The sequence below is a fragment of the Typopeltis vanoorti genome, chromosome 4, assembly GCF_054136105.1.
Source record: "Typopeltis vanoorti isolate ZY-2024b chromosome 4, IOZ_Tvanoo_1.0, whole genome shotgun sequence".
Classification (NCBI taxonomy): Eukaryota; Metazoa; Arthropoda; class Arachnida; order Uropygi; family Thelyphonidae; genus Typopeltis; species Typopeltis vanoorti.
The window spans coordinates 30,380,573-30,401,601 of record NC_143552.1 but is presented as its reverse complement, the minus strand read 5'-3'; the positions used below and the strand labels follow the sequence as shown (position 1 = coordinate 30,401,601).

The 21,029-nt window shown below is 36.6% G+C and overlaps 1 protein-coding gene across 1 annotated transcript in view; it reads right to left on the bottom strand.

Moving 5' to 3' along the window:
* Positions 1-20,015, bottom strand: part of LOC150107192 (uncharacterized) — a 177,089-nt gene extending 157,074 nt beyond the window's left edge. The window contains exons 1-2 of the mRNA XM_090391051.1: positions 19,944-20,015; positions 2,897-3,224 (exon numbers count right to left, since the gene is read on the bottom strand). Coding sequence (XP_090247177.1) covers positions 2,897-3,196 — 300 coding nt within the window. The 5' untranslated portion in view covers positions 3,197-3,224; positions 19,944-20,015. The remainder of the gene's footprint in view (positions 1-2,896; positions 3,225-19,943) is intronic.
* Positions 20,016-21,029: the final 1,014 nt, after the last annotated feature.

Below are 21,029 nucleotides of genomic sequence, written 5' to 3'. Positions count from 1 at the left end.
AAATTTTCCCAAAATATTTTTGTATGTCTCACAATCATTTCGTACTCTTGCTATTTAGATCCCCAACAAGGACCAACTTTTCCTTTTTCATTGTGTCAGTTGCTTTTTCTAAAGCCTCAAAAAATTCCTCCACTTCTACCTTAGTAGAGCCTTCTGTGGGACCATAGGCACAAATAAGTCTCATTGTCCAGTTCCCCATTCTCATATTTGCCCACATTACTCTACTTGAGACTGACTGCCATTCAAGAAGATTAGCCTTGTATTTTGTGTTGAATACTATGGCTACTCCTTCTTTTGCTCAATTGTCATTGCCTGAATATAACATTTTGTATTTATTGCTCAGAAAGACCTCACCAGTTTTGGTCTTTTTTGTTTCAGTCACCCTTATTATGTCAATCTGGTACTTATCTAATTCCTCAGCTAGCTCCATTTCTTTGCCATTCAGGCTTCTTACATTGATAGTATCGATCTTTAACTCTAGTGATGTTGAGTTGGGGTTTGTTTTCAGATTTGTTTGGGGTTTGTTTTCAGATTTGTATATGAAACAGTTGCAGATAAACTTCATGTCTGTCTTACACCTTGATTAATTTCAATCTCTTATGTTAATTTATTACTTTTTTTTTTATTTATTTATCCCACACATGAAAGGCAGAAGAGCCTATAGCAAACTGATTCCATGTGAGGGTGAGGTCCAGAATACAGTAATCTGTTGATATTCTTCTTGAATGGCAAATATTAGTCCTCTGGAAATGCTTCATGAAGGAACTGTTCCACAGAACTGAAGTGAAAGGAATGAAAGCTGAATGAGAGTAGCAGGTTCATTGAGTATGCAGTTCAACTATAAAAGAATGCTCAGCAGCTTAAGTACAATTTCCTGTAAATCTAGCAGAAATATGAGGCATAATGGATGCTAGTTATGCTGAACAATGGCCATAGAAATATCTGTGGAAGAAACAACATGCAGAAACTGATCTTCTATCGGATAGTAGCTGCTGTAAGAGAAGTGTCATTTATCAACCAGACTGCCCTTTTCTGAACAGCATCATGAATTTTTTTGGGCGGTTTTAGGTGCACCACCCCATACACGAGATCAGTATTCCAATGTTGATCAGATTTGGGATTTGTACAGAGTAAGTAACTTTGGCAGAGAAGTACCATCTTGACCAAAAAAGGATGCCAAGTTTTTTGGAAGCTGTTGATGCTATAGAAGTGATATGATTGTACTAGGAAAGGTTTGAAATGAGAGTCAGTCCATCTTGATTGTTGAGCTGAGCATTATCAAAAGTAAGCAGAAAATTTAAGGAGGAAACAAACAAAACTGTGCTTTAGAAGTATTGAAGTTGACTAGGATGCTTTCACTCCAATCATGGATACTGTGAAGATCAGTGTTCAGTGCACTAATTATAGATGATTTTGAAGCATGAGATGTTTGAGTACTGCAAGGCCTCTCATACAAGTAGGACGAGTGAAGTGTGCTATCATCAGCAAAACCATGAATAGGGTTTGCAGTGAATGAGAGCAGGTCATTTATATAAATCAGGAAGAGGGTGGTTGAAATGATAGAACCCTGAGAGACACCAGCATTGACAGGAAAGTCTGAGTAGAGAAAATGATTCACCATTACATGGTGGGTTCGATATGAGAGAAACTGGTGATCCATTTACACAAGGATGAAGGCAGTCCAAATGATGATAACTTGTTTCTCAGCAAGTTACCATCATCGTCTTAGGCCAGGAAATCTCTTGTGGATCTGGTGTAGCAAAATCCATACTGATGGTCACTAATTAGATAGCAGTTCTCTAGGTGTTGAGCTGACTTTTGATAACCTTCTTTCATTACTTGAGACAAAACTGATGTAAGAGCAATAGGTCAATAGCTTGATGGTAAACATTTATTTCCTTTTTTTTTTTTTTTTTTTTTTTGAGAACTGGTTGTATATGAGCTTTCTTCCATGCTGAAGGATGGATGCCAGCTGAGGACAGTTTAGTGAATAGATGACAGAATAGGTGTTAGTTCAAGAGCACATTTCTTGAGCACAGTGAGTGGAATTCCATCAGGACCATCTGTCTTCGTAGTATCCAAGTTATTCAAGATCCTTATGATGTCATTCAGGCAGAAGGAAGCATGAGATGCAATGCTCTAGGCAAGGAAAGAGATAATTTGCAATGGTCATCTATGTAGGAGTCGAAGAAGAATGAAGCCAAGACATCAGCCTTGTCTCTAAGCGATGCTACAATGCTACCATTAGGGTGAGATAGAGGAGGCAGTGTAGATGGACAAAAGTTGCACCCAATGGCTTTGGCTAGGGACCAAAAAGCACGACTGCCAGTGACACAAGCAGCAAGTTTTCTGCATTTATATTTGTTGAATTTAGACTTTGTCTTTTAATGGTGGTTTTACAAGTGTTGTGGGCAAATGCGTAGACTCAAACCACTTGTTAAAGGCTATTTGCTTTTCTTGGGACAGTCCTAGCATATTTTTTGGAGAACCATGGGTTGGGGAATTGGAACAGAGTGAGGAATGAAAGTTTCCTTTGTTGTATAATGAAAGTTTCTATTCTAATACAAATTATTTCTGCAACAAGATCACAATAGGTATCTGGATCTGAAGAATGAAAACAGCAGCAGTCTGACCATGGAAAAGAGGAGTAAAAGTGATAAAAGTCCTCCTCCCACTCATAGTAATTTTAATTTTAATACCTAATTGTAATGTTAATTTTGTGTCTTTATATAAACTTTGTATAGCATGTACTAAATGTAATGGATATGTGTTATGTAAGGAAGTTAATATATACATGTAAGTGAATCAAATGCGCAAATTTCTAGTAAATAGAAATCCTAGAAAAGTTAAAAATATAGAATACTGTTCATTTCAAGAAATAAAATCTACAACTAACCTTAGTAAATCTTGCTGGACGTTTATCAATGGAAGGCATTTTTTTTAACCAGCTATTTTTATGAATTTCTCTAGTAGGAAGCAAACAAGAAGAATCACCAACAAACTGAGATCTAGATTCACTATCTTGCAAAGTGGCTGCACTTGTGTTATCTTGTAGGCTATCAGGATTAGCTGTTGCCTCAGTTGTACTATTCACTAAATCTATCTGTTCAGCACTGTGTTCTGGTAATGTATTGCTTGAAACAAAATCAGATCCCTGATTTCCATTGTTGCTCAAAATGGATGATTCATCACTCATCTTTAGCTCTTGATAGATGCTGCATCTTCTGAAATAAATTATTGTTTTAATTTATATAGTATTATATTACAGAAATAAATCCATCAAAATACAGTTTGTGTGTGTATCCAGTCAAAAAGATAATGAACAGTATTAGGGAAAGAAAAAAAATAAATGAAATCCAGTATAAAACAGCAACAGTATAATAGATGTGCGTGCGTGCGTACACAAGTGCGCACGCACAAAAACACACAAAGAGGTGACCGGTTGTTTAGAAGAGGAGGCAACTAAGGTTGTGAGTCACATGCAATTATGTCTGTCAACTACTGTACAAAAGGAGAAAATTTCCTGCTACCTCCATAGCAAGGGGAAACTCAAGTTTTTCATCGCACATACAAACAAACCGACTTTCAGAACACAATTTGCAGACAAAAATACTAGTGGTTGTGGGCAGTAGATGGTGTAGATCAGTGTTTCCCAAACTGTGGTCGTTTCCCAAAAAGTCATCCTGAAAGACTTTGACATCTTCTGCATTCACTATCACTGTACCCAACTTTGCATCATCAGCAAAAAAATGAACTGTTCCACTTAGTTCCTTCCCTAAATCGTTAATGAACAGATTAAACAGCAGTGGTTCAAGAACAGAACCCTGCGGCACACCACTAGTCACAGGCCGTCTTTTTGGACTCTACTCCTGAATAAACTACTCTTTGATATCCCTCCATCAACCATCCACCTATCCATCTCACTAACCCTATATCCATTCCCATATTGTGGTTTACGGATTAGAATTCCATGTGGTATCCTGTCCAACGCCTTTGCCAGGTCCAGCAGTATCACTGTAAACCCATTTCCCTTATCCAGTTCAGCCGTCACCTTGTTATAAAACTTGAGCAAGTTACTGATGCATGATCTACCCTTCACAAAGCCATGCTGTCCCCTGTACAGTATCTCATTTTCATCAATCCATTCCTGTATTTTTCCCTTGACTACTTCCTCCAAGACCTTGACAATGACTCCTGATATGCTGATCGTTCGGTAATTTGCAACTGTAGTCTTGGATCCTCCTTTATGCAGTGAAACTATTTTCCCCTCTTTCCACACCTTCGGGACTAAACCAGACCCGAGACTCAGATTAAACAACATGGTCAAGGGCACTGATAATTCCTTAGCCGCTTCACGCAAGACCCGTGCCGGTATACCATCCAATCCCACAGATGTATTCACATTAAGGTTCTGTAATAGACTATTCACCTCCACTTCATTCATCACAATTCCCGTATAAACTAATAGTTCCTTCATTTTTTCAATGTCACCACCTGGATGATATGCTTTTGCAAAGTGCGCGCTCAGTAACTCCACTATATCGACTGATTCAGTGACCTCCTTACCATCGTCATTCCTTAAAATCATTTTGCCATGTACAGTTTTTTTCTTGCTTGCAGCATATTGAAAGAACTGTTTGGGATTCTCTTTTGCTTGCATGATCCTTTTTGCTAGTTTCCTTTCATAATCCGCTTTTGCTTTTTTTTTTACCACACTAGTTACCCTTCTGGCCTGCACTTCATACCATTCGTGTGCCTGCAGGTCACCCCTTTCTTTAAATTCCCTCCACAGTTCTTTCTTTTTTTGCAGCTCAAGCTTTCAAGTCTTCTAGCAAGACTATGCTAGAAGACTTCATCAGGTACATAACATAGAAGAAAAAAAATCAAAGAAATACACAACAGCATTATTTGAATACAACTGTCATTATTATTATTATTATTATTATTCCCGACACCTCCAAGGAGTCCGAAGACTCATCGCGGGAGGACACCTACAACTGTCTCAACCACTACACCGAACCACTACTACGAATCATCTCCATCAACGCCATCTACCGCCCACCTCCACCATTACCACAACTAGTATGTTTTGTCTGTAAATTATATTTAATTATAATAAATTAAAAACAGAGTGTTGTAATTGAAGGAATTCTGGATATAACTGCATTGTTCAGCACATGAATGAGGTGAGTGGTCTCACATATGCCATAGTTGAATAGCAGAGGAATAACGATCATAAAGATTGTACTTGGGATACACATTAGAAAAAAATTCTTGAGAAAAATATTATTATTTACAGCATCTCCATGGTGTCTGGAGACTCATCACAGGAGACTCAAATCAACCATCACCACAAATCCTATCATACCTCTCCTTGAATCCATTCACTGTCAGGGAACTCACAATCAATTCTGGCAATCCATTCCATTCATTCACCACTCTCCACACAAAAAAATGGACCCCTCACAGCCCTACTAACCACACTCTTACGCAACTTACATGGATGACATAAGATCTGAAACATAAAATCTGAAAAAAGTTCTGAAACACAGAAACATAAGATCTGAATGTCATTCATTCCTCTAACCAAACAAAACCAAAACACAACAGCTTAAAGTACCTGGGTATGTACCATTTTTGGTGAGACTGCAATATACCATACTTATTACAGGCAGAAATCGAAGTTCATACAGAAAAGCATGTCAGAGATATCATCTATGGTAGAACTAGGCCCTCAGCTCTATCCAATCATGGTCTTAATTCTGCTAACCATGATTATGTCCAACCCACCACAGACTCAGTGAACATGAATAAATTAGAAATCAATATAGATGCTACGATGGGCTTGAAAAAAAAATTTTGGTATCAACAGAAAATGGTCTCAACCCTGTATGCCTTAATGTGAATTTTGGTTTACAACCTTTCTCATTGGTACTCCCCTACTATTCAACTATGGGATATGTTAGAACCCCCACCTTGTTCATGTGTTCAACAATGCAGTTGACAATTCCTTCAAATTATAGCAATCTGAAACATGAACTGCACAAAAACATTCAGAAATGAGGCTCAAAACATGAGTTTTCATGGTAGAACCACAATATGCAAGCCCCCACATTACCCAAACCAACATACAGTGTCATCTTCAGTTGTGCAAAGAGTGTGTACAGTGGGATGTGGAAGCTTGGAAAGCTGTTATTAAGCAAAGAATCAAGCACCTCTACCAAGCAGATGAATGGGTGTGGCGGATGTCTGGTGAATGTCTCTTTCCAGAATGTGTAACCCCAACTATGAAATTCAGAGGTGGCAGTGTGATGGTATTATTATTACTTGACACCTCCAGGGAGTCCAAAGACTCATCGAGGGGAGGGCATCTACTCTACAACTCTATATCTCCACCACCCACAATCCACCAACTACAATGAACCACAACTACACCAATGCCATCTACCACCCACCACTACCATTTTCACAGACAATCACAAACATCCAAGCCCACGGCAAGATTCGAACCCACAGCCTTTTGACTGGAGAGCAGATACGCTAACCACTTGGCTAACCAAGCCAGCAATGGTCCTGCTTTTCCTAATGTGGCTTCAGATCTCTATTTAGGATGGAATGAACAATGAACTTTGAGATATATTTGAACATTCCGGACAATGCAAAAACTTCCTACTTTGTGGCATTTCTATGGAACTGACCATTGTCTCTTCAGCAAGAAATGCACTGTGTCATAAGACTGCTGCTGTAACTGAGTCATTTGTGGACACGAACGTAATATCACCTAGTGCTGGATTAAGTGGCGAGCTGACCGGGCACCTGCCCAGGACACCAAACATAGGGGGGGCACCAAAACTAAGGCTGGCACTTGGGCCTTAGAGCCTACACTCCTTCCAAAAATAATGAAAATAATGATTAGCAAATTTCAAATTCAAAAATGACAGCATACTTCCGGAAAACATCAATTCGCCGTTAGAAACTTGACAATTTTTAAAGCAAGCAATTAGCAGAATATAGTTCCAAATACATGGGTTGCATTGAGAATTTTGCTGACAATTCCTATAACGGCAGCAACAGCCGAAAAAAGTTTTAGCAAATTAATGAAGTTATGAAATTATTAATAACCTGAAAAAATACTTATACTTACAATTAGAAAGTACTTAAGTATAAAATAAAATACTTAGGACATCACACACGGAGTCTGCTCAGGATGCAAAATTATCTTCGTCCGGTACTAACATCACTACACTTGACTGGCCTCCATAGAGCCCTGATCTCAACCCTATTGAACATCTGTGAGATGAACTGGAGCGTCGGGTGAGGTCAAGGGGACATCTGGCTGGCAACAGTCCAGGACCTCATTACATGCCTACAGGAAGAGTGACCCAAAATTCCCATTGATCCGCTATCATACGCTTATAGAAAGTATGCCCTGCATGATTGCTGCAGTTATCACAGTGAAAGGAGTCACTATATCTTATTAAAGTGGGTGCCATGGCTGTATGTTCCTCACACTATGGTGTCCATTGACTTCTTTCCAAGCAGTGTATATAAAGCATGTATTAAATGAAAAAAGTGAGTGTGACATAGTATGAAAAAAAAATTAGGTATGCCATACTGGAAGGGTGGCACATGTGTCAAAGCAAGAGGAAAATAATTTCTCTAAGAGTCTTAATTTTTTTTTTAATTGGTTTAAGTAACATACTATATTATCAGTAGAAATTGTTCAATTTTATTGAATTATGCAAGTGGTTAGTGGAACTACAAGGCAGGGTGATTATGACATGCTTAGGAAAAAAAAAAAACATGCTTAGTCAGCAAAGGTTGGTCGATTGGTAGAGTCTCTGCTACTAGTGCTCGCAAAAAGTTAAGCAAGTTTGAGTGTGGTTAGTAGTTGGAAGAGAATCAATCGTTCGATGCTGTTGGCATACTCTCCCTTTGGACTCCCTGAAGGTGTCACATAATAATAATAAGCATCGAACGATTGTTTGAGTGTGGTTAGTAGTTGGAAGAGAATCAATCGTTCGATGCTGTTGGCATACTCTCCCTTTGGACTCCCTGAAGGTGTCACATAATAATAATAATAATAAAAAAGCTTAAATCTGTACCATGGCATAACACTGCAGTGTAAGGATGTTTGTAGTGTATGGGATATAGTTAAGGGTTATCTAGAGCAGTGCTTCCCAAACTTCTGGATGTCAAGGCCCCCTTTGCAAAAATTAAAATATTTCACGACCCCCCTCGAAAAAAAATCGTAATAGAGAGATATATTATTATAATATTTATTGTATTTATATTCAATACAAAACATACACAGCGAATATTGCAAAAATCAAATGCATATATTACATTTTTTGCCTCTTACCGTTTGGTTCTGAAGACGATGCGGGCTGTTCTGGTAAAATAATACTGTCCTTTTTTTTTTGAGTCTGTTTCTGCTTCTTCTGATTGTTCGTGGGAATTTTTTTTATTTTTTTTTATCAGCCACTTATCCATCTCAGGGATAAATTTTTTAACGTAGAATAGATCAAATAATATCACCACTTACCGATACTGGCACACCACAGACTGATAACATGAAACTAGCGAATATTACCTGAATAAGGGAATCCCCGGACCAGGAACATTTTTCTCTTTTGTGACTTTTCTCCCTTTAAGGTAATTAAGCTTAACGCGAAACAGACAGCAAAGGCAGGTTATTAAAACGTGCATATGATTGGTGCAGTATTAACAAAAGATCGCGCAACCGAAAGATAAAAGTATAGCTGACAATTGAATTTAAATGCTAACTCTCTTCAACCAAATTCCATATGTGAAACTGCCATAACAGTAATTTTATATATATATATATATATATATATATATTACTTAGTTTTAACACTTTTACGAATTTTAACACGGTAGGTTGAATTTTATTGCTACCTTGGGAAATCGAACTCACACACATCTAATTAATAACAACAGTTTTCAGTTAGATGCTGTGTTTACCCATGCAACATATGGTTTTGTTTCAGTCTATACAGCATAGTTTCTGTATGAGGGGACATGTGATTCATTAATGAGTGTGTTTTTATCCCAGTTGTCTCTAATTGCACTATTTGTTGAGAAATATATTACACAGACTCCTCATACCTTATTCACTGGCATACTAAAAGTACTTGTTTTTATTGCCTCTGCAGTACATTGGCTGTTAGGGAGGGCTGTTGTTTACTACTGCAAACAGTTACTATCTCCCCACATGAACTTGTTTAAGCTTTTTTTCATGTGTGAAGTATATGCAAAACTTTTATTGATAACAGAAAACTAGCTCGGATGACAGTGATAATATAAAACGAGTTTTGATATGTATATAAAGTCAATATCAACAGTCCCTGATTACGAACATGTGATGAAAGGGACAGGAAGATTTAGAGCTTTCTTGGAGAGCATTCGAAGTAAATACAATTAACCACTGCTTTGAAATGAAACATGAATAAGCAATATTTACTAATATTCATTAAGCGCCGAAATACGGAGGAAGCAAAGTTTGTGAACCAACACCAATGTGTGAATTTTTCCATTAAAATATAAAAAATAACAAAGAAGAAATAATATATAATAAAAGTTAAATACGTTTCTTTTAAAATAAAAAAAATCTACTTAGTCTTAAAACATTTTAAATTTGTTTTCATTATTTCACGGCCCCCCTCAACAAAACCTACGGTCCCCAAGGGGGCCGTGGCCCACAGTTTGGGAAGCACTGATCTAGAGCATGCAGTATTAAATTGTATACCTAAGGTAAGGAGAGTTAATCAGATGGATGAGTAATATCATCGAGCACAAGCTGCAGAAGAAGAAAATGCTGTGGAGGGTATATAAAGAGAAAGGTGACCAGCATGGCAAGGAAGGCAAAATCAGATTATGAGAAGAATCTAGCTGAGCAGGCCAAAGGAAATCCCAAAGAGTTCTTTCGTTATGTAGCAAGTAAGAGAAAGAATGAATATGGAAGATTAACCTTAATGAGTGATGATGGTCACGAGGAGACAGAAGCAGATAAAATAGTTGAGTTACTGAATAACCACTTTGCAATGGTATATCATCCTACTGAGGTTATTGCTTTAATCTATATGACACACTAATGTGGGAAAAGAGGTGGATGAATTAGAGGATCTTAGGATATTGCAGGATCTCAATGTAAATACAACAGTGAGATTAGATGGGATATCAGCTAAGGTTTTACAAGAACGTGCAAGGGAATTATCACATTTATGGCACTGTACTCCAGGAAACAGATGAAGCTAGAGATTTAAGGGTGTGGGGTAGACAGAGAGTTAGAGTTCATATTGCTAAGGTTGCCCATAAGTTTACTTGGCTATTGAAGAACACATTAACCAGTAGTAATAAGGAAGTTGTTCTTCCTCTTTATAAGGCCTTGATATATCCATATCTGGATTACTGTGCTCAAGTCTGGTCCCTTGGGCTTCTTGGGGATGAGGAAGCGGTGTAGAAGATTTAGAGGCGAGTGACTAAGATGGTGAGTAGCTTGTGGAATGTTCCTATGAAGAAAGATTGAAGGTGTGTGGATTGCAGAAGTTGGTTGATAGGAGAAAAAGAGGAGATATGATAGGAGCATTTAAGTTGCTTACAGGGTTTATAGGATATATGCAGGGGAAATGTTTCAGCACTTGGCTATAGGAACCAGAACAAGGGGTCATCCCTGGAAGTTGAATAAAGGTGCGGTTAGTAGGAATGTGAGGACTACATTTTTTTGCTCGGGGAGTTTGTGAATGAGTGGAATGGGTTGCCAGAGTCAGTTGTGAGTGCTTTTTTTGTTAATGGGTTCAAGGAGAGGTATGACAGATTATGTGGATAGATTGGGTCTCTCACAATGAGTCTTCAAACTCCATGGAGGTGTCTATATAATAATAATAATAATCTAAATGCTGGTAGATTCATTTTCAATGAATCTACCAGCATTTTCATCAAAATCCGAAATATACCAAAAATGCTTAGAAATCACACAAGAAAAATTGATGGCAACTAGCTGGAAGTAGATACAACGGGCATTAAAAATAATAACAAAAAAGGTGTTCACATTAATAATATGGAAAACTCAATATTAAATTGTACCTTGAATAGTATCAAGTTCTTGTAAACTAAAAACTTAACACTATTACCATAATGTAGTATAGGCTCCACTGTTTCTCTTGCCACCAAGAAATTTATGGCAGTGAAACAATTTCCACAATTTAAGTGATATTCTTAGACATATATGAAGCTTTAAAAATAAATTCATATGGATTAAATTATTAACTGGAAAAACTAAGCTACTATTGTGGAGATTTCCGAGTCTAGTTTTAATGGCGACATTCATTACATCAAAGAACAAAGGTAATTGTGTTGTCAGAAGAGAATGAACAGGTAACAGAGGAAGATATGTGTTATTGCTTATCATGGAAAATTTTAACCAGTATCAATGATATACTGAATTCCTATTAGGGAAGGAATTTCAGAATAGTGTGGTGTATAATAAGCAATGAATCTGTACAGTTTAGGATGGGAATATGTTATCACAATGGAAGAAGAAATGATATTATATTAAGGGACAATGTATTTAAAGAGACAGAAAACTGTTATTAATACAACATTTTAATATGAAAATACTAATTGGGAAAATGAAAGAGCTGATAATAGAATGGTCAATAAATTTCAAGAGCAATATCTTGGATTTCATAGCATCAAAGAAATCAGTGATGAACCATATTCATCTTCCAAGTCAAATGATCACCAGTGATCATTTGACTTGGAAGTTATAATAATTGATGTTATAATAAAAGAAACGCTTGATTTAATACCTTAAATTGCTTGACAATTGATAAGGCTGGAGGTAAGGGCATAACTCCCTTGGCAGTAAACAGATTATTAGGATTAATTAAACTTTTTGATCATCTTTAATGACTTGCAGAAATTGGGAGTAATACCCTCTGGATGGAAGTTTGCATGGGTTATTCCAATTCATAATGGTGGCTCATCACATAAAGTGGAAAATTAACCAGTGTCTAGACTTCTTTGAAGTACAAAGTAATGGAAAATTATTTCCAACTATACTCAGAATATGTTCTTGTTAGGAACGTGTCAGACTGAATTCTTGATAGGAATTCACCGAAGATGCGCTCACAGTGTCCAATGCGGTTTATTTTATTCACTCATCACATACCATGAAAAGAACCCAGCCTTCATACTTCCTGAACACATCCCTACTCAACTTTCAAGAATGACAACAACTTCTCTCCCCCTCACACACACTACCTTACTTGCCATGAGCTGTAAAATTTTCAGTGTATCTATCCATACTGTAAGGACTCCTCACGACCTTGTATGATTCTATTAAATCTCCTCCTATTCACCAAACTTTGCATATGAAAATAGACTCTTCGGTCTATTTTCATATGCAAAGTTCCACAAGTCAAACATGATTTTGGTTAGTTGGTGCTCACCCTTTGACTGTTCCCTCATCTCCATAGAACCCAAGTAACCATATCCGAGCACAGTAGTCCAAAAGTGGTCTTATCAAGACCTTGTAAAGTGTGAAAATAACTTCCTTATTCCTAGAAGTTAGTGTTCTTTTCAACATTGCATTTATGCAATGCGATGTTTTAAGCATATTGACGATGTGGCCTCTAAAGTTCAACTCAGATGTCTACTATTATCCTAAGTCTCTGGCTTCATCACCCACTTACAGCAAATTGCCATTAACATAATACTCAGTCTACAATGTCTTTAGCCCACAATGCATAATTCCACACTCAGCAGCATTAACCTTACACTCATTAAAAATTTGCTCTTCTCATACGAAAGTAGTAGGGTTTTTTCTCCCGGAAACTCAGGTTTTTCATCCCCCATACAGACAAATCAGCCCTTCAGAACACACGCAACTGACAGACAAAAAATACTAGTTGTGGTGGGCAGTTGATGGGAATGATTGGTAGTAGAGGTTCAGTGTAGTGGTTGAGTCTTCGGGCTCCTTGGAGGTGCTACGAATAATAATAATAATCTATTCGAGTCAGCCTGCAAATATTCTCACTGTATTTTTTAAGGAAATTACAACAAATTTATATTGGACTAATTATATTAGAAATATTATACTAATGAATAATTAGTCTAACATTTCCAATATTTCAGCAGAGTCAAATTGTCATTATCAGGAAACATAGTACAGTATGATATGTGCACATAGGCACTAACAATGGGTAAATGAAGCTAAAGCACGGCAACCAAAGTTGAGCCTAAACTCCTAATAGTGCTCCACTAAATGTGTGTTCTTGGCTGTTGGGCCAAAGATCAGAGGATGAGTGCTTCCCAAATTTGGGGCAATTTCATGCAACCAAACTTGAGGTTTTGGTAGTTGCTAAAGGCTGAGGCAGATTCTAGGAATAATCTCTTGCACTTATAATTAAATTCATTATAATTATTACAGTACAGTAACTTTCTTCCGGAATACATTGTGGTGGGTGTCCAAATCATGGTCAGTAAGTCCTAAGTATAGTAGTGGTGAAACTGGATGTAGTCCTTGTGTTTGATAATTATTATATTGGCTGTCCTGCCTGTTTGGCTACAGTAGAACAATTTGCAACTTCAAGGAACCTTGTAAACAGTTGGCAGGTCTAGGAAGTTGTGGCTGATCTCTGGTGGCATGGGTAAGGAATGCCAATTCCTTATATGATCTGTAAATGGTTGTAATGTGTTTTTTTAGAAACCAAAGGATGGCAACTGAAGGCTTACCTTTGGTTCCATGCTTCAGTTTCATTTACCCGTTGTTAGTGCTGCATGTACATATCATATTGTACCGAGTTCCCTGATAGTGGCAATTTGACTTTGCCAAAATATTGGAAATATTAAATTTATTATAATGAATAATTAGTCTATGTTGCAATTTCCTTAAAAATACAGTGATGAAATAGCTAAGCGTATAAGCCTTTCTACCAGAATTGCAAGTATTCTGTATCAGAAATATCCCTTATCACATCACCCATCTTAGAATCATCTGTACATGATTTCTTTCTGGATCATCTCCAGTGTCAATATACAGGTTACACAGGAATGGTCCAAAGTCAGAACAGTATGGGAACAACCAGATATCCTCATTCTCTTAGATTCAGCTCCTCTACCACACTCCAATCTATATCACAAGCCTGTTTTGCATATCTATTTCTATGAGTTTGTATAATAACCTCCTGTGTGAATTTCTGTCAAAAAATGCCTTGGGAAAATCTAAAAGAATCATGGCATATATTCTCTTTATCTAACTCTGCTGTCAATCTATCATAAAATGTGAGAAGATGGGTAAAACAAGACTTACCTTTAACAAAACCATGCTGTCCTCAATACAGGATCAGGGATGCACTTTCTCATTGCCTCTCTTTAATACCTTAACTACTCCAGAGATATAGATCAGTGTATAATTAACTGTATCAGTTCTAGCTCCACCCTTATATAATGTAATTACCATGTCTGCCTTGTTCATATGGAGACTCAACATGAGATAATTTGAGACTGGTTAACTCATGTTAAAAAACCAAGTTAGGAGCATAGTTTAATTCCCTAACATTATTATCATCCTAAGACCCCATGGAGTCAAAGACTCATCTAGGAGATCACGTTCTCATACACACAGCTCATCATACCTTGCCTTAAACATATTCAAATTCTATGCAGACACCACACTCTCAAACAAGGCATTCCAATCATTTGCAACTCTCATGCAAAAAACCTAATTCTCATTCACTTACTCACACACTCCTTATATAGCCTTCCAGGGATGACCTCTTGTTCTTCCCCTATCTCCCACCATTTTATGAAAAACCTCTTCAACGTTGATTCTATAATAATCCCTTACCAACTTGCACATCTCCATCATATCGCTCCTCTACTTTCTATCCACTAGACTCAGTAAACTGCATCTACTCAACCTTTCTTCATATTCAACGTTCCAGAGATCAGCAACTACCTTAGTCAATTGCCTCTGGACCCTTTCCAACATCTCTTCGTCCTTTTGAAAATCAGGTGACCAAATCTGGCAACATTTTACAAATAGTCTGTATGTTGCCTAATCAAGGCCTTATATAATGAAAACATTAATTAAAAAAAACATAAAAAATGGAAACATTCCTTTAGCATATGTGTTAATATCTCATCCAACCCAATTGTCATATTCATATTAAGCTCTTATGATATTTTTAATACCTATACATCTTCGACCTCTGTCTTTCATCTAGTTTTATCTCAGCTTCCAGAGAATTAATTGATCTGTCAGGAATGTATACTTTACCAGAGAGATTACTCAATAATTTGGTTACATCTAGTACATTGGGCACTTATACCATAAGCATCCTTACTTTTACTTGCCATTCAACACTCTCCTACCATGTTCAATTCTTTCTTTTACTTACCACACAGCAAAATAATCTACTAAATGCTTACACATTTTGTAAAATGTAAAAAGGAAATGAATGTCTCACTATAAAGGACCCTTATTCAAAACAAAATGTTTATGATTATTTGAAGTATACATCATAACAATAAGGATATATGCTTTATCACACTTCATGAGAAAAATTTTAATGTTTTCAAGTTTCTGAAATTAAATTAAAACTTAATTCATAATATAGTATTTGCAATCTGATCACAAACTTCCTCCTAATGCATCAAGATTTACTAAGGCCAGTAATGTTTCCTATAAAATGTTATAAAGCACATGCAAAAATATATGTCTTATTTGTTACTTTAAATGTCAAGTTAATTAATGTATATGAAAAGCTTGTATACTTCAAAATATGCCAATGTGACTATTTCTGTAACCTTTTTATTGTATTTTAATAGGCATAAAAAAATGAATCTCTTCATCACATAAGTCATCAATTAATCATAATAATAAAACGGGTGGCTGATGCCATGAAAATGATTAGAGATATACTTGGATTGATTCAGAAAATGCCTTGGAAGACAAATATAAGAGCTGAATATTGTGGACCTCACAAACAAATTAATTTGGTACACTGCTTATTATACGATGGCAATAATGCAAATTTTACTATTTAATATTATTATATGCTATACACCTCTTGATGTTACATATCCACATTCTCGCGGTAACTGACAAATACAAAAATCCTCATACCAGTTTGAGCTTGATGACTAATATGCAATAAAGATCCACAACATTAACACAGAAGTCATCGTTAATTTAAAATAAAAGCAAACTTACACCACTAATTTCCCATTCCTTTATAACATTTCGGCAGCATTCTTTTTTTTTTTTTAAATCAAAATAAGTCTCTGGATCTCAAAGGAACAATAACATCTTCGTAATCCTTTCCCCTTACACTTTTCCTGGTGATAATGAATTACGTTTTATTCAATAAAAACTATAATAGAAACACCATTTGCCAATCTGTTGCAATAGGATTCACCATTGCAGACAGTCACGTCATGTGCAATGTAACTACTCACACTAGTATATACCAATGTGTCTCAAACAAATCGTAACAACGCAACCTTCGCTATATTTCACATCCCACCAATATCTCCACTCAAAACATTTTTATAATACATTCGTTAACGTAATAAATGGGAGAGGGATTATAATAAATACATAGCCTGGAACGCAATGACGGATATCAGAAACATGACCTAAATTAAGTCAACCATTTCTTTACTAGTGTGCAACAACTTTTTCAAATATCGAAACCAGACGTACAACGAACCTATGAAAAACAAGTATGCCATCCACTGTTATCTGATGTCTAGGCAAGATAACCTATGTGATATAAAGATATAATATCGTCAATATGCAAAAGTATGAACCCATTTTCATGCTTATATATATATATATATATATATATATATATATATATATATATATATTCATTTTTTAAATTAACTGACTTAAACCCGAGAATTATAACACAATGACATTTATTTGAAAAAAACGCAACATGTTTCGTCAAAAATGACTTCTTCAGGCGATAAGAACATAGAAAGACAATAAAAGACACTTAAATTAACATTGACACACTCTAAAGCTATACAACTATAAAGCCATAATATTCGACTGTAAATTACAGTTATGAGCTTGAACTACAGTCCGAGTTAAAGTTCCATTGTTGTACACCTGTGCGTGTGTGGAATCACGCGATCTCCAGTATCTAATAGTAGAGTTGAAAGAGTCTGCCAAATTATAGCTAAGATTATTATTCAAATGAAAAGGGTCTAAGGTGATTTCCCTTGACTCTACAATGCGGCGCTCTATTTCATCATGGCTGATGTGTAGGTTTGAAGTCAATGTCCAATCTATTTCATGTTGGTGGCCTTCGTTGTTCGTGTTTATTGAAAGCAGGACATGGCCCGACAGAGCTGTAGCTCTGGTTCTCTTATAGGCAATGTCTCTCTGATGCTCTTCGAGACGTAGTAAGATAGATTTTTCTGTCTGTCCATAGTAAGGCTTTCCGCATTCACAAGTGACCTTGTATACACCTGGGAATTGTAGAAGGTTGTGAGGTTGTTTATAGTTGTTGAAGCGTGATCTTATTTTTGGCAGAGTCGAGAAGCACGTTTTTATGTTAAACTTCTTTAGAATTCTGCTCAGCTTTTTGGATAGTGTGCTGATATATGGCAAGACGATATGACCTTTCGAGTCGTCCTGTGTCTCTACGTTGTTACGTTGGTGGCGGGATAATTGGTTGTTAATACTTTTTAGAGAGTAGCCATTGTTCTTAAAGGTCCATTTAAGATGTTGTAGTTCCTTTTTTAGTTCTTCTTCATCTGACAGTACAGATCTTGCACGATTCTCTAGAGTTGATATAATACCCAACTTTTGCGCTGGATGGTGATGGGAGGACGCATGCAAATATCTGTCTGTATGAGTTGGCTTTCTAAAAATAGAGACTTTAATTGATTCAGGCGTCTTGGTGAGTTTAACATCTAGGAAGCAAATGGAACTATTTTCTTCAATCTCCATAGTCAATTTTATATCTTGATGGCGGTTGTTTAAGTGGTCGAGGAACTTGTTAAGATTCTCAGTACCATGCTCCCATATGAGGAATATATCGTCCACATATCTAAGCCAAATTTTTGGTTTTAAAGTAAAAGAGGAGATCGCGTTTTCTTCAAAGTCCTCGAAAAAAATGTTGGCTAACACAGGAGAGAGAGGGCTTCCCATAGCTAATCCTTTGACCTGTTTGTATAGTTTACCTTCGAATTCAAAATAGCCAGAGTTTACACAGTGAGATAACAGAGAGAACATTTTATTTGAAATCTTGTTTTTTAAAATATGGAGAACGTCCTGTGTCGGAACGTTGGTAAAGAGTGCTACCACGTCAAAGCTCACCAGGACCTAAAACTAAAATCTTCTGATATCATGGTGAGCTTTGACGTGGTAGCACTCTTTACCAACGTTCCGACACAGGACGTTCTCCATATTTTAAAAAACAAGATTTCAAATAAAATGTTCTCTCTGTTATCTCACTGTGTAAACTCTGGCTATTTTGAATTCGAAGGTAAACTATACAAACAGGTCAAAGGATTAGCTATGGGAAGCCCTCTCTCTCCTGTGTTAGCCAACATTTTTTTCGAGGACTTTGAAGAAAACGCGATCTCCTCTTTTACTTTAAAACCAAAAATTTGGCTTAGATATGTGGACGATATATTCCTCATATGGGAGCATGGTACTGAGAATCTTAACAAGTTCCTCGACCACTTAAACAACCGCCATCAAGATATAAAATTGACTATGGAGATTGAAGAAAATAGTTCCATTTGCTTCCTAGATGTTAAACTCACCAAGACGCCTGAATCAATTAAAGTCTCTATTTTTAGAAAGCCAACTCATACAGACAGATATTTGCATGCGTCCTCCCATCACCATCCAGCGCAAAAGTTGGGTATTATATCAACTCTAGCGAATCGTGCAAGATCTGTACTGTCAGATGAAGAAGAACTAAAAAAGGAACTACAACATCTTAAATGGACCTTTAAAAACAATGGCTACTCTCTAAAAAGTATTAACAACCAATTATCCCGCCACCAACGTAACAACGTAGAGACACAGGACGACTCGAAAGGTCATATCGTCTTGCCATATATCAGCACACTATCCAAAAAGCTGAGCAGAATTCTAAAGAAGTTTAACATAAAAACGTGCTTCTCGACTCTGCCAAAAATAAGATCACGCTTCAACAACTATAAACAACCTCACAACCTTCTACAATTCCCAGGTGTATACAAGGTCACTTGTGAATGCGGAAAGCCTTACTATGGACAGACAGAAAAATCTATCTTACTACGTCTCGAAGAGCATCAGAGAGACATTGCCTATAAGAGAACCAGAGCTACAGCTCTGTCGGGCCATGTCCTGCTTTCAATAAACACGAACAACGAAGGCCACCAACATGAAATAGATTGGACATTGACTTCAAACCTACACATCAGCCATGATGAAATAGAGCGCCGCATTGTAGAGTCAAGGGAAATCACCTTAGACCCTTTTCATTTGAATAATAATCTTAGCTATAATTTGGCAGACTCTTTCAACTCTACTATTAGATACTGGAGATCGCGTGATTCCACACACGCACAGGTGTACAACAATGGAACTTTAACTCGGACTGTAGTTCAAGCTCATAACTGTAATTTACAGTCGAATATTATGGCTTTATAGTTGTATAGCTTTAGAGTGTGTCAATGTTAATTTAAGTGTCTTTTATTGTCTTTCTATGTTCTTATCGCCTGAAGAAGTCATTTTTGACGAAACATGTTGCGTTTTTTTCAAATAAATGTCATTGTGTTATAATTCTCGGGTTTAAGTCAGTTAATTTAAAAAATGAACATATCCCAACCCCGAGTTAATAGTACGTTTCATATATATATATATATATATATATATATATATATATATATAGAAAGTATTTTACCTTAGGTATAATAAATGTGAAAGATACCAAGCTATTTTAAACCTGGTTTTACTGTGAGTTGCCTCAGCTAGACTCGCAATACGTACAGGCGCAAACTTGACTTGTTTATCTGTTTGCTTACTTAGGAAATTGGAGTAAAACCAGGTTTATTAAAAAAAAAAAAAAAATATATATATATATATATATAGAAAAAAAACTAAAACACTGAAGCTTAAATAAACTATGAACATCATAGAGAGTCTCTATATATAATTGACACTAAATCGTTGTGGTTGAATTTAAAGCTGTTCTTTCGTTAGTTGTATTGTTGGGAAAGTGCGTGCTAGTAGCATCTCGTGAACGCCAGTACATGATTACAGCTGAATGACAATCTGGGAGGTTGTAGCTCAAGTTATTATTTAGATGAACAGGACTGAAGATGATTTCTCTAGATTCCACGATTTTTCTCTCTAGTTCATCATTAGAACGGAAGATGTTAGTTGATTTTTTTCCAGCAGGTTTTGTGACTTTGGTATTAGGATTAGCAGAGAAAAGGATATGACTTGATAATGCACTGGCTCGCTGTCTCTTGTAAGTAATGTCCCTCATGTGTTCTTCCATATGCAATTCGACAGATTTGTCTGTCTGCCCAAAATAAGGAATATCACAATCACACAATATTTTATATACACCACGGTATTTGAGTAACGAGCTCTATGTCCCAAGGTGGAAATTATTCCAAGCTTATGAGGAGGGAAGTGATGAGACTGACTATGCAGATATCTGTTGGTATGTGTGGGCTTTCTATATATCGATCTTTTGAGTTTACCAGAAGAGCGAGTCAGTTTGACATCAAGAAAAGGCAAGGAATTATCAGTTTCAAGCTTGGCAGCAAACTTAATACTTTGATGTCGGCTATTGCGATATTCGAGGAAAACCATAAGGGAATCATGTCCATGGCTCCAAATAATGAAGACATCATCTACATAGCGTTTACAAACTTTAGGTGTTAAAATAAAGGAAGAGATAGACTTGATTTCAAAATCCTCTAAGTAAATATTTGCGAGTACAGAGGATAAAGGATTACCCATAGCCAGTCCATGATTT